General features: G+C 32.3%; 2 protein-coding genes across 4 annotated transcripts; one reads left to right on the forward strand and one right to left on the reverse strand.

Moving 5' to 3' along the window:
- Positions 1-385: 385 nt before the first annotated feature.
- LOC115959106 (protein Asterix-like) lies at positions 386-3,899 on the reverse strand. Of its 2 annotated transcripts, none has more exons than XM_031077409.1 (3): positions 3,612-3,890; positions 3,410-3,510; positions 386-783 (listed from the first exon to the last, which is right to left on the reverse strand). In XM_031077409.1, the coding sequence occupies exons 1-3, from the start codon at positions 3,765-3,767 to the stop codon at positions 720-722; spliced, it is 321 nt and encodes a 106-aa protein (XP_030933269.1). In that variant the 5' UTR covers positions 3,768-3,890; the 3' UTR covers positions 386-719. The 2 variants fall into 2 exon arrangements, with proteins under 2 accessions (XP_030933269.1, XP_030933268.1); XM_031077408.1 differs by lacking the exon at positions 386-783 and adding an exon at positions 790-878 and having other exon boundaries at positions 3,612-3,899.
- Positions 3,900-6,832: 2,933 nt separating this feature from the next.
- Positions 6,833-11,014, forward strand: LOC115960659. 2 transcript variants are annotated; one of them, XM_031079617.1, is made up of 6 exons: positions 6,833-7,183; positions 8,081-8,165; positions 8,908-8,949; positions 9,599-9,767; positions 10,559-10,611; positions 10,714-11,013. In XM_031079617.1, exons 1-6 carry the CDS (start codon positions 6,894-6,896, stop codon positions 10,966-10,968), a joined length of 894 nt encoding a protein of 297 aa, XP_030935477.1. In that variant the 5' UTR covers positions 6,833-6,893; the 3' UTR covers positions 10,969-11,013. The 2 variants fall into 2 exon arrangements, with proteins under 2 accessions (XP_030935477.1, XP_030935476.1); XM_031079616.1 differs by having other exon boundaries at positions 10,559-11,014.
- Positions 11,015-11,033: the final 19 nt, after the last annotated feature.

The raw sequence follows: 11,033 nt of genomic DNA on the forward strand, positions 1-11,033 counted from the left end.
TGATTTTCCCTTAAGAAACAATACCAAAAGGCAAAACATCCATGTTATGGAAATAAAAACAGAGCATTTGGTCACTGTGGCTTCAACTCTACTGTAGCTCAGAAAAGTTGGCCAGCTCTAAGATCACTGTGGTCCTCCATGAGAACTATGTAATTGGTTTCTGACTGTTCAAATACTTTTTTTTTCTTTTTTTTTAATTCAATAGATGGGGGGGGGGGGATTTGAACATTAAACATTTCCGTTACAAAGGCGCCAATTGAGCTAAAAAGCTCTTGGCGACTGTAAACATATTTCAAACATGCATGACGTAATACTCTTTTAAGTGCTATAGCAAATGCAACACTATATTAGTATACTCTGCATCAGCATAAATAAATAGATGAAATTGAGAACCAAAAATGCATTTTCACCATTCATTATTCTATTGATACTTGAATCATTAAGTAGGTAATGCTACAACCTGCCTACTAGTCTTGGTAGTTAGTACACCAATGTCATTAGGTTTTGTCGGGTTTTGGGGGGGAAGGGGGGCTATGTGAAGCACTTCTTCCATGGTAGAGCTAAAACTGCATCCATATAATTTGAATAACATTGTCACAGAAGGTGTCCAAGCAAAATTACAAATTTCATTAACAGTATACCCCAAAACAACAAAAAAATCACCATCAGAAGAACGGAGCCTTCAAAGAGTTTGTCTTGACTATGTGAACCATGAAATCTTAACCTTTTCTGCCTGGTCGAGCAGGCCCAAAGTAGTTCGTGACTAATCCCATAATAGCAAACCTGGTGTTCATAATTCCAACATAAAAGATGTAAGATAAGTAACCAATAACACCATCATATTGAAGCACAGATGAGAAAATCCCATAATAGCAAACCTGGTGTTCATAATTCCAACATAAAAGATGTAAGATAAGTAACCAATAACACCATCATATTGAAGCACAGATGAGAAAAGGCAAATACGTTGAGGACTGAAAGTCTTAAACTAAATAAAAATAAAGGAATCAGTATCCTTCTCACAAGCTTGAAGATCAACAATTCGACACTGATGTAAAATTTTCCCATAGAAGTTAAACCAACAATTTGGAGTGGAGCTCCACTACACTTAGTATATCTAATGACTACCGAAATCCCATATAGTTTAGCTTATCTGTTTTTTGGCTGCAGATATTATATTCTTCTCTAATTATATGTCAATCGTTTGTACACAATGAAGCCCTAAAATTGCATTGAAAGGTAAGATTACACAAAGCTGGAACAGATTAGCAAACTAGCCATGCAGTGTCCTTTTATCCAACAAACATGTAAACTTAAAATAGACATACAATTACTACACTTTGTGTAGAATCCTAAGATGAGGACATCTTCAAACCTACTCTAAAGAAAAATGCTGCCTCAAAGTGATAAGTTACTCCCCCTTTTCAGCTGTATATGGCTTCTTAAAAGGTATGGCTGTGTTACCCTTTATTTATTTGTTTGTTTACAAGGAACTCATAGTGTCTCATTTGATACTGACTATTACAAGGGAGAAACTATGATAGGGTGGTGTGCCCTATCAGTCTTGATGGGCACCACCCCTTTTACCTATATTGGATGGAACTTTTAACACTTTAAGATATTCAATAGGTTAAGGATTCCTAAAGAAGAGATAACAAAGTGAAAACTAATAATTTAAATGTTTTTTCCTATGGGAAAAAAAGGGGGACTCTAATCTTGCCCATATATGCAGAGCTATCCACCATTCAAACTCAAGTGGAGAAAGAAAAAGCCATTTAGCTCTAATAATTCATGCGAAATTTAAAAGATGTACATTTATATTTTTTAAAGATTTATTTGAATGCCTTTGATCTATAGATAATTTTATCAGTTTATACAAAAGTAGGCAAGGTCTCACCAATGTTAATAGGGCACCACCTCATCATACTTTATATCTTATTAATTTTATGGAAGACAAAATATAAGAAATCAAATCATTTTAAAACATTTGTTAACATTTGTGGGAACAACTTTACTCTCTATATAGGTCCAAAGGATTGCAGCAAATTACAATCACCAAGTAAATAACCAAAGAGACCATTTGCATCAAAACCTACCATTAAGTCATTAACACAATCTAAAAATCAACTACCGAAAGAAATTGCCAAGTAGATAACTTGAATTTGCAATAGAATATTTTCTTCTTTGTAATAATGGCAGAGAAATGGACCTGGTCAACCGTAAAACAAGACAAAAACAGATAGAATAAAAGGCCAATGAATCCTCAACAATTTCACCAAAAGTCAGTTCAAATTTCCATGTCTGCAAATAATTAGCAAAAAAGGGTTACTATATCCTAAAATTGGCACTTCCTCCTAAGAGAAGGCCATTGAGTGCTGAATTTTTTTTTTTTTTTTTTTTTGATAGGTAATAACAGTTTTATTGATGAGAAAAGTACAATGTGTTTACGATAGTAAACCCACTACACTACTTATCAAAAAAAATAGTAAACCCACTACACTTGAAGCGAATACAAACAAATCAAAGGGAAGAGTTAACAGAAATAAGGAAATCAGACAAGGAAATACAATGCATAAAATCAGACATTGAGTGCTGATTTTATCCATTTAATTATGGGCTGATCTGAAATATCTAGGACATCAAGAAGTGGAGGTTTAGGCTATTCATGTCAACTTCGGTTCTCTCTTCTAGCAGTAAAATCTTGGGCATTTCGAGTCTTTTGGCAACTTTGAATAAGCTAAATACTGCTCATTCTAGACCAAATAGCCATTTCCAAGGTTTTCATAACCAAATGTCAATACCCGTCATTAGCGTCTAAAGGGTCTTCGCTTGTACTACACGGACCATACAGAGTAGTAGTATGAATTTGTTCAGATCTTCGATTGTGAAAAAACTAAAAAGCACAGATACTTGAAACTAGCAGCCGAATCTGTATCATATACATATCCAATATTGACCAGAATACAATGGGATACTTTTTTAGTCCTTTTTCTTAAATTCTTCCCTCCCTCTGGCTCACACGCACACTCAATCAAACTAATAGTAGCTTCTTAACTACTAGTTTTATTATTTAGACATATTTTATGCCTTTTTATCACTTCTTATAATTTTTTTAACTCGAAAAGTCTCTTATCATCGAATAAGAGATTTGGGATTCGATCGAGCAGTCACCATAGGTTAAAACTATCTCTCAAAAAAAAAAAAAAAAAAAAATTTAAAACTAAAAATTAGCACAATATGTAGTATCAATGGCTTAGCATATACTAAATTTTCAAGAATTGACAGATCCAGAAATTTCCTAATATCTCCGATGTGTTTAATCAAGAAATCTTAGAATCCCTAATGGTTTCATGAGCATGAAAATGAAGTTGATTCACATACAGAAATGAAAAGGAAAAAGTGAACTTACATCATGGCCATGGAGACCTGTTTGAGATCGGTTTCGAAATTGCGCAAGTTGGTGAGCGATTGGGCGCAGAAAATGATAGCAAGCCACGAGCTTAGCTTGTACTGCCAAAAAAAAAAAAAAAAAAAAAACCATAAACATAAGAATTTCAAATCTATGCACAGATTAAGATCAACATTGAAAGGTAGAGGAGAGAGTAGGGGACCCTGAACATGACACCGGCGATGCCGAAGATGACGGCGATGAAGCCGGAATAATCGACGGGGAGATCTTGAGGGTTCACCATCGGAGCCACGAATGGCTTCGCCGCCGACGGCATACGCGGATCGTTGGCCGAGTTTGAGTTCCCGTGCGATGACATCTCAGAAACGATTCGTTTCGATCTCTTCTCTCTCTTGCTCTGCGTGGAAATGTGGCTCGGTGGCTACCTCGTGCGCCTCAGCTCAGCTGACTAGTATGTAAAGAAAGGTCTCCCCACCACCTCATCATCATTGGAACCATGTGGGACCAACTCTCAACGCTTTCTTTTTTTATTTTTTTTTTACTAAATTACATAAATATGATTTCTATCGTATTTTAATTTGGTCTCTCATCTTTCAATTGTGTTAATTTGATCTCTAACTTTTTAGTATCGTGTCAACTTAATCCCTACCATTATCTCATGGATGGAAAAGTCTGACGTGTCAAACGGTCTAAATAAAAAATTAATTTATTGCCACATCAATGAACACATATCCTGCCATTGCCACATCAATGAACACATATCCTGCCATGTTAGTTTTTTTTTTTTTTAACCCAAATTAATTTAACCCAAATCAAATCTTTTTCTTTTTTTTTTGGGTTTGATAAGAAAATTTGCAGATTTTATTAAAGAGGGGCAGACCCAAATTAAATCTAAAACACATATCTCCCTAAAATCTAAAATCCCTAATGGTGAGGACGGCGGCGCCTTCTCCTTCCAGCAGCGCCTTCTTTACTCCAGCAACACCAAGTTTATCTCTCCTGTGTGAATCTGGTACCTTTAGAATCATGTGACTTCTTGTGCAAAAGTTCATTTGAATGTGTTTGTCTGTATGAGTTTATTACTACAAGTGGGTCCAAGCATTTAAGGTAGAGATGGTCTCAAACAGATTCACAGTGGACTATAACGAAGTTCTTTTTTTTTTTTTTCCCGAGCTGTGACTATAACGAAGTTAAAGGGTTAAAAAAAAGGAGTTTCTTTATTGCAGCAACCATAGGGCCAATCTCCACTAATGCGAGATTGAGCATAAAAATCAAGTAAAAAAAAGATTATATATAAGCAAAACGCCAAAACATGAAGTAGAAAAGTACGAAAAATACACAAAACTGAGCCAAATGAAAATACAAAATTAAGAGAGACACAACTAGTGCTGCTGGAGTAGAGAAGGTGCTGCTGGAAGAGAGAAGCTGTCGGAAGGAGAAGGCGTCGTCTTCCTCACGATTAGGGATTTTGGATTTTAGGGAGATATGTATTTTTATTTGGGTCTGCCCAGTTTAATAAAACCAGAAAACTTTCTAAAAAAAAAAGTGATTTTGGTTAAAAAAAAAAAAAAAAGGAACTAATGTGGCAAGACATGTGTCCAATAAATTAATTTTTTATTTAAGCCATTTGACATGTCAGACTTTTCCATCTATGAGATAACGGTAGGAATTAAGTTGACACGGCACTAAAAGGTTAGGGACTAAATTCACACAATTGAAAGGTTAGGGACTAAATTGAAATATGATGTAAAGGATAAGAACCATTTATGTAGTTTACCCAAAATTTTAATTTTAATTACACTTTTAAAATTTATTTTCTTAATTTAATCTTCTTCTTCTTTTTTAAGAGAGTTCCAATTTATGGCGTTTGCTCTTGATGAACTCTTTAAGCAGGAATTGAACCCCAGATCTCTTATACAAACATCATAGACTTTACCAGTTAAGCTAACTAGAACCCACTTCTTAATTTAATCCTAAAAGTCTAGTGACACACAAAACCATATGACATTTTAATGTCACACTTATTTTTAGTCGTGGTAGCCTAGTAAGTTCCAATATAATTTTAAATTTTAGTTTTGTTAGCAAAAGAACTAATCATGTATAAATTATCAAGTTATTTAAATTTTAAAATAATACGAATAATACTGTGGTATTTTGTATACCTTCAAAAAAAAGAGGATCCTTTTTCCCTAAACTAGGAATAAAATGATACTCCCTTAAATTTTTTATAAATGCAAGAATGAATATTAATATCTAACTTTCTTAATGAAATCATATATATTATATTAAATTTTCTCAACAATATATATTGAGTAAAAGTTCAATTCAGGGTCTAAATTTACTTGAATCTAAAAAATCCAAATTTGATTCTAATCAAACACTAATTTTGTGTCATGTGTCTTTAATTGCCCACTAATTTGATGCCAAGTATTTCTATATTTTAAATAGGCTTTGATTTGTGCTAAGTGTCATTTCATTTCTCATTTTATATCAAGTTTTTTTACAAGTAAATTCATTATCTAGACTTAAAAATTATAAATATTTCTATGTAAAACTTTGAATATGTAATACTTTCAACTTATTTAAAACTATTTAAGTTCATCTAAAACTACTTCTAACCCATTATATTTAAATCTAATTTGAAACCAATTTTAATCTATTTAAAACTATTCATATTTTCTAATAAAAATTAATTATTAGTTTACCTATATTCTAAATAAGTAAATAATGTAAAAATCCAAATTTTAACACTTTTATTTATAATTTATTGAGTTAAGATTGTATGTGACACCTACCATAATAATAAGCTATGCAAACATGCTATGTTATATAAAGATCAATTGTTTATATCTTATTTAAAAAGTGCACTCATAAAAAAAAATTATTATATCACAATAACAAAAGATAATTTAAAAAGTAACAAAATAATTTTGTTGTTAAAATAAAATAAACAAGAATAAACAATTTGCATATTCTACCAAATAATATTCTTACAAGATTTTTTTAAGAGTCGACAAAATATAGGAATAACCAACATTTATATTTAACTTATAAATCAATTTTAATATGGACCTAAGTATGTTTATTTTTATATGTATCAAGCTAGTGTTCTATTTAAATTGTTATGTAACATTTTATTTATATTGAATAAAGTAACTTGACTATAATTTTTTTTAATCCTAAATTTCTTATTCTATAATAAGAAACTTTATTAATTGAGCTACTTAAAAACTTACATTGCAATTTTATTTTTAAAAACTTCCAAAATATTTATTTACAACTTTTTAATGGAATTGGATAAACTATTTGTAGCAGTAGCACGAAGTAGAATTTATAAAAATTGGATTCTAAAAACCAAAAATTAAAAATAAAATAAAAATGTATTTATAGAAATTAACACAAAATGACTTGTAGTACAGAATCAAAAACCCCTCCGTGTTAAACCCCCCCAACCCACCTTTTCACATTGGCATCAGCTTCATCAATGGCGGACCAACCTGAAACCCCAACAATGGAAACCCTAGACCCACAAACCCCTTCTCCCTCTTCTTCTTCTTCTACTATTTCTTATTCAAAGCCAACAAACCCAAGTGTTCAAAATCAAAACCCTTCACCAATGCCACCATCACTGACAAGGCTATGGAGACCAGCCGCGCAGCGAAATCTCCGAAACCAGTGGTCCAAATTGGTTTCCTGTAGGAAACAATGGGTTTCTTCTTCTTCTAGTGGAAAGTCCCACGCTACCTCTCTCGTCAATGCCCATCTCTCTCAGAGGTATCTATCTTATACTTTTTCTTTTCTTTTCTTCTTTTGGGTTTTTTTTTGTTTGTTCATTTTTTGGTTCAGTATTCATTTTTGTGATGTGGGTATTTTGTGGTTTTCCGGGTTGTGTTTGTGTTTGGATGTTATGCTCTGTTTGTTTGCTGAGAAAATGTGGGATTTTGATTTTGGGTATTGATGTTCTGCCTAAAATACAACTTTGCACATTTAAATTTGACCGTTTACAATTCAGTATTTTAAAGTTTCATTTAAAAAATAAATAAAAAATTAGTCTTTTAACTTTTTCTTTTTTTTCTTTTTTTTCTTTTTTTTGGGTTCAATTTAGTTATTCCGCCTAGTTCTGTCCATTCTCGCTGTTAATTTTAGTATTTTTTTTTACTCTCCAAAATGAATTGTTTTGGTGGACTTAATGGAGTGGATCAGACAAAATGACTACCTCAGAAATGAATGAATGTTAATAGACTGAGTGAGGGGGAAAAAAACTTTTAGATTAATGAATTGAATACAATTCAAAAATAAAGGCTGTACTTTGTAACTTAGCTTTATGTTTTTGCACTTTGGGTAGGTATATTTGGTTTAAAGTGTTCTGCTCTGGTTGGTTCCTGAGAAAATGTAGGGAAGACAAAAACTTGGGTTTTAAGTTTTGGTTCTCTTGGATTATGGGTATGTCATTTTTCTGTTATTTTCTGATACTAGATAATGTGAAACTTAGCTTAACCATGCCTGGTCTGCTCTGGCTTAGTTAAGGTTTTATGCTTCATTTATTGTGGATTGACTTTGGTTAAAATTGGCAGCAATGAAGTATTAGTTTGTACATTAATAAGGTTTTTTTTGTGGTGATTTATGTGAGTTCTGAAATTCAGGGTTTATATGGGTTGATAATTGATTCAGATACATGCCTTCAATGGAGCTGGGTGTTCTAAGTGACATGCTCAATATAAGAAAGAAAGCGGGTCAGAAATTGTTTAAGCAGCAGGTAATTATCAGTTGAATCTATTTTTAATTTCTTTGCATGTGCTAGTGATTGAGATTTTGTCAGAATCTTTGGCTAAAGACCATTTTTATCAAGTTTTTTGGGTAAAGCTGATGAAAAGTTTTCATGCTTCACTTTCGTAAATTGATCTGAATCTTGGATTACGGGAATATTTTTGAAAATATTTGGCCAAATCACTTATCAGAAAAAAAAAAATTTGGCCAGTCTTTAATTTACATTAATCATGTAAGTTGAGACTGCAAACTAGGTAAGTATTCCAAATAATTTCTGAAAATTTGAGAATGACCAGCTCATTGAAGTTCTGGAAGCCAAGTTTGAAGTTTTGGATAAAGATTGCACAGAACTTGGCTTATAGTATGACACAAACTATAAAATTACCATGAAGCCTGGAGATCATGTTACTTCATAACATTTTATGTAGATTATAATGCATTGTAGATAGCTAGATATGTTCTGTTTTTGAAGATCAATTTGTCTGCAATGAACTTTCTGCATGGTTTTGGCAGATTTTCTATAATGAACTGTGGTTTTTTAAACCGAACAACAACATGAATTTGGCAATTAATATTACTACTAAGCTTATAAGAGGACCTTTAGTCCATCATGCATAGAAGTGTTTCCTGTAATAACTTACTTTTATGATATGATGCATTCAAATCTTTAATGGTATTTTATAATCCAGTTTTGTGTGTCTGTTGGTACTTACTGAATCTTGTTGTTTCAGGAAACTTTTCAGAGCAAACTTTTATCATCATACAAAGACATGGTAATGTATTCATCATCCAAAAAGTATGAAATGTGTGTTCTAGAATATTATACTTGAGCATCTAAGAAAATTTGTATTATACTTTTTCTTTTTCATTTAGAGCAGTCAAAGAATTTCCAAGAATCTACTCTGTAGCAATATATTTCAGTGGGGTTTCTCATTTTGTGGTCAAAAGTTTGGTGTTGGCCACTTGATCTGGCTTGCCACCTAAATGCAAAAGCAATTTTCCAGTATAGCTGGAAGCCTGACAATATGGCTGATTTTTTTTATTAAAAAAAAAATTTTAATCATATAATTAATTGGAAAGGCATCAGTTGAGTTTTTCTTTCTACCAATCACCTTTCCCAAATCCCCCAAAATTCGGAGCTTTGTGCATTGGGTACAATCTTTTCATTGTTTACTTTGATTTGGTAAAATCCTTTATATTAAGTTGTACCAAGAACAAGCCAAAACAAACAGAATACATACGCTATTTTTTGTGATTCATGTCAGCATGTGTTAATTTAGCTTCTTTTGGACTTCAGAAAGAATGGAATATTTCAAGAGATATTTTGGTAACTATATTGTTATTATCTGCATTTCAGATTACGTGATTCAAATATTTTACAAGATGTATCTATTCTGTTTGATTTAACAAGTTTGTCTACAGGTGGCTGCTGTAACTCAAATGGTCAATGCTAGCAAATCCATGAGAACTTTTCTCAAAGGGCCAAGCAATAGTGCGCTTGTACAATTTTCTAGCTTTTCTGGAGATCAGAATGACTCTGGAGATGGTGGTGGAATTCCAGTCTTTGCATTTTGGTCAATCTCTTCTCATGGTATGTTGATTGCAATTTTTATTACTGGATCTTGTTTTTCAGTATAAATTAATATGCATCTATGCCCATTACAGTATGGTATTTCCAAGTTATCTTTGACAGTATCAATCTACATCATCCCTAACTTATCCTTTTTAACTATTTTGTTAATTAGTTGTACTTTCAGATCATTTTTGCATGGAAGTTTGAAACACACCAATTTTAAAAACTTGGCTGAGCTTTATTTCTTTATTTCTTGATGAAGACATATCTCTTTATGAACAATTTTTACCTATCAAAAAAAATGTATTTTCTCTGAAATTGGGATGATGAAAACTTTTTAATTAATGAATAGTTAAAGAAAAACTACAATGTCAAATCAATGGATGGATATTTGGTCAGAACTTGCTGGATGTTTGATGGTGAGGAGCAGAGTTTATTGGCGCTTAAGGGATTTTTATGTGATCTATTTTAATTATGGATGGTGGATTCATTTGCTAGTTGTTTACTTTTCTATGTTTTATCTTTTTAGATTATTGAATCTTTGTCTTTTGAATTTTTTTTTCTTACCTTTTGTTTTCCCACTCTGTTGCTGGTGTTTTCCCTTGCATACTTTGGTGTACTAGGTTGTGCCCCTTAAATGTTTTCAAAAAAATGACTTGCTTATTTAAAAATTAAAATTAAGGTAACAATGTCAAATCCATGACAAATTTAAGCCTCACTTCTAAATATATTTATTTATGTCTAAATCGATATACATTTTTTGACTTAATTCATATAATGTGATGATTCTTATCCTTGAACAATCTCAGAGCAATTGGCAGAGGAGCTTGTTCAGATGTTTATAATGGAACTAAATTTGAAGGTAGTTGTATTTTTCTTTGACCACAGGGAAATTTTGTTTAATTTGAACATTTTCAGTTATATTTCTTCTTTATCGATAACTAGTATTGTTTGGTCTGGGCAGCGGTTGCTGGTACTAGAGTTACTGTCTACTAGTTGTAACGATCCACAGGTGAATGGGTTGCATTGGTCAGATCAGCTTTATCCAGGAGAATTTGATCATTTGAGTATGTGCAACCTTTTTTCTCAAGAAACTTGTGAGCCAGTCCCACCAAAATTGATGGATTTGAAATCTGATGCATCCACTGTACGAAGTAATAACCAGCCAAACCCTGAGGTTTTGCAGGTACTGGATTCAACAGTGTGTATAACAAAATAATTTAAAAGGCATGCAACTAGCCATGTAATACATGTATGATAGAAACACCTGGGCTTTGGATTTAA

The sequence above is a fragment of the Quercus lobata genome, chromosome 9, assembly GCF_001633185.2.
Source record: "Quercus lobata isolate SW786 chromosome 9, ValleyOak3.0 Primary Assembly, whole genome shotgun sequence".
NCBI lineage: Eukaryota > Viridiplantae > Streptophyta > Magnoliopsida > Fagales > Fagaceae > Quercus > Quercus lobata.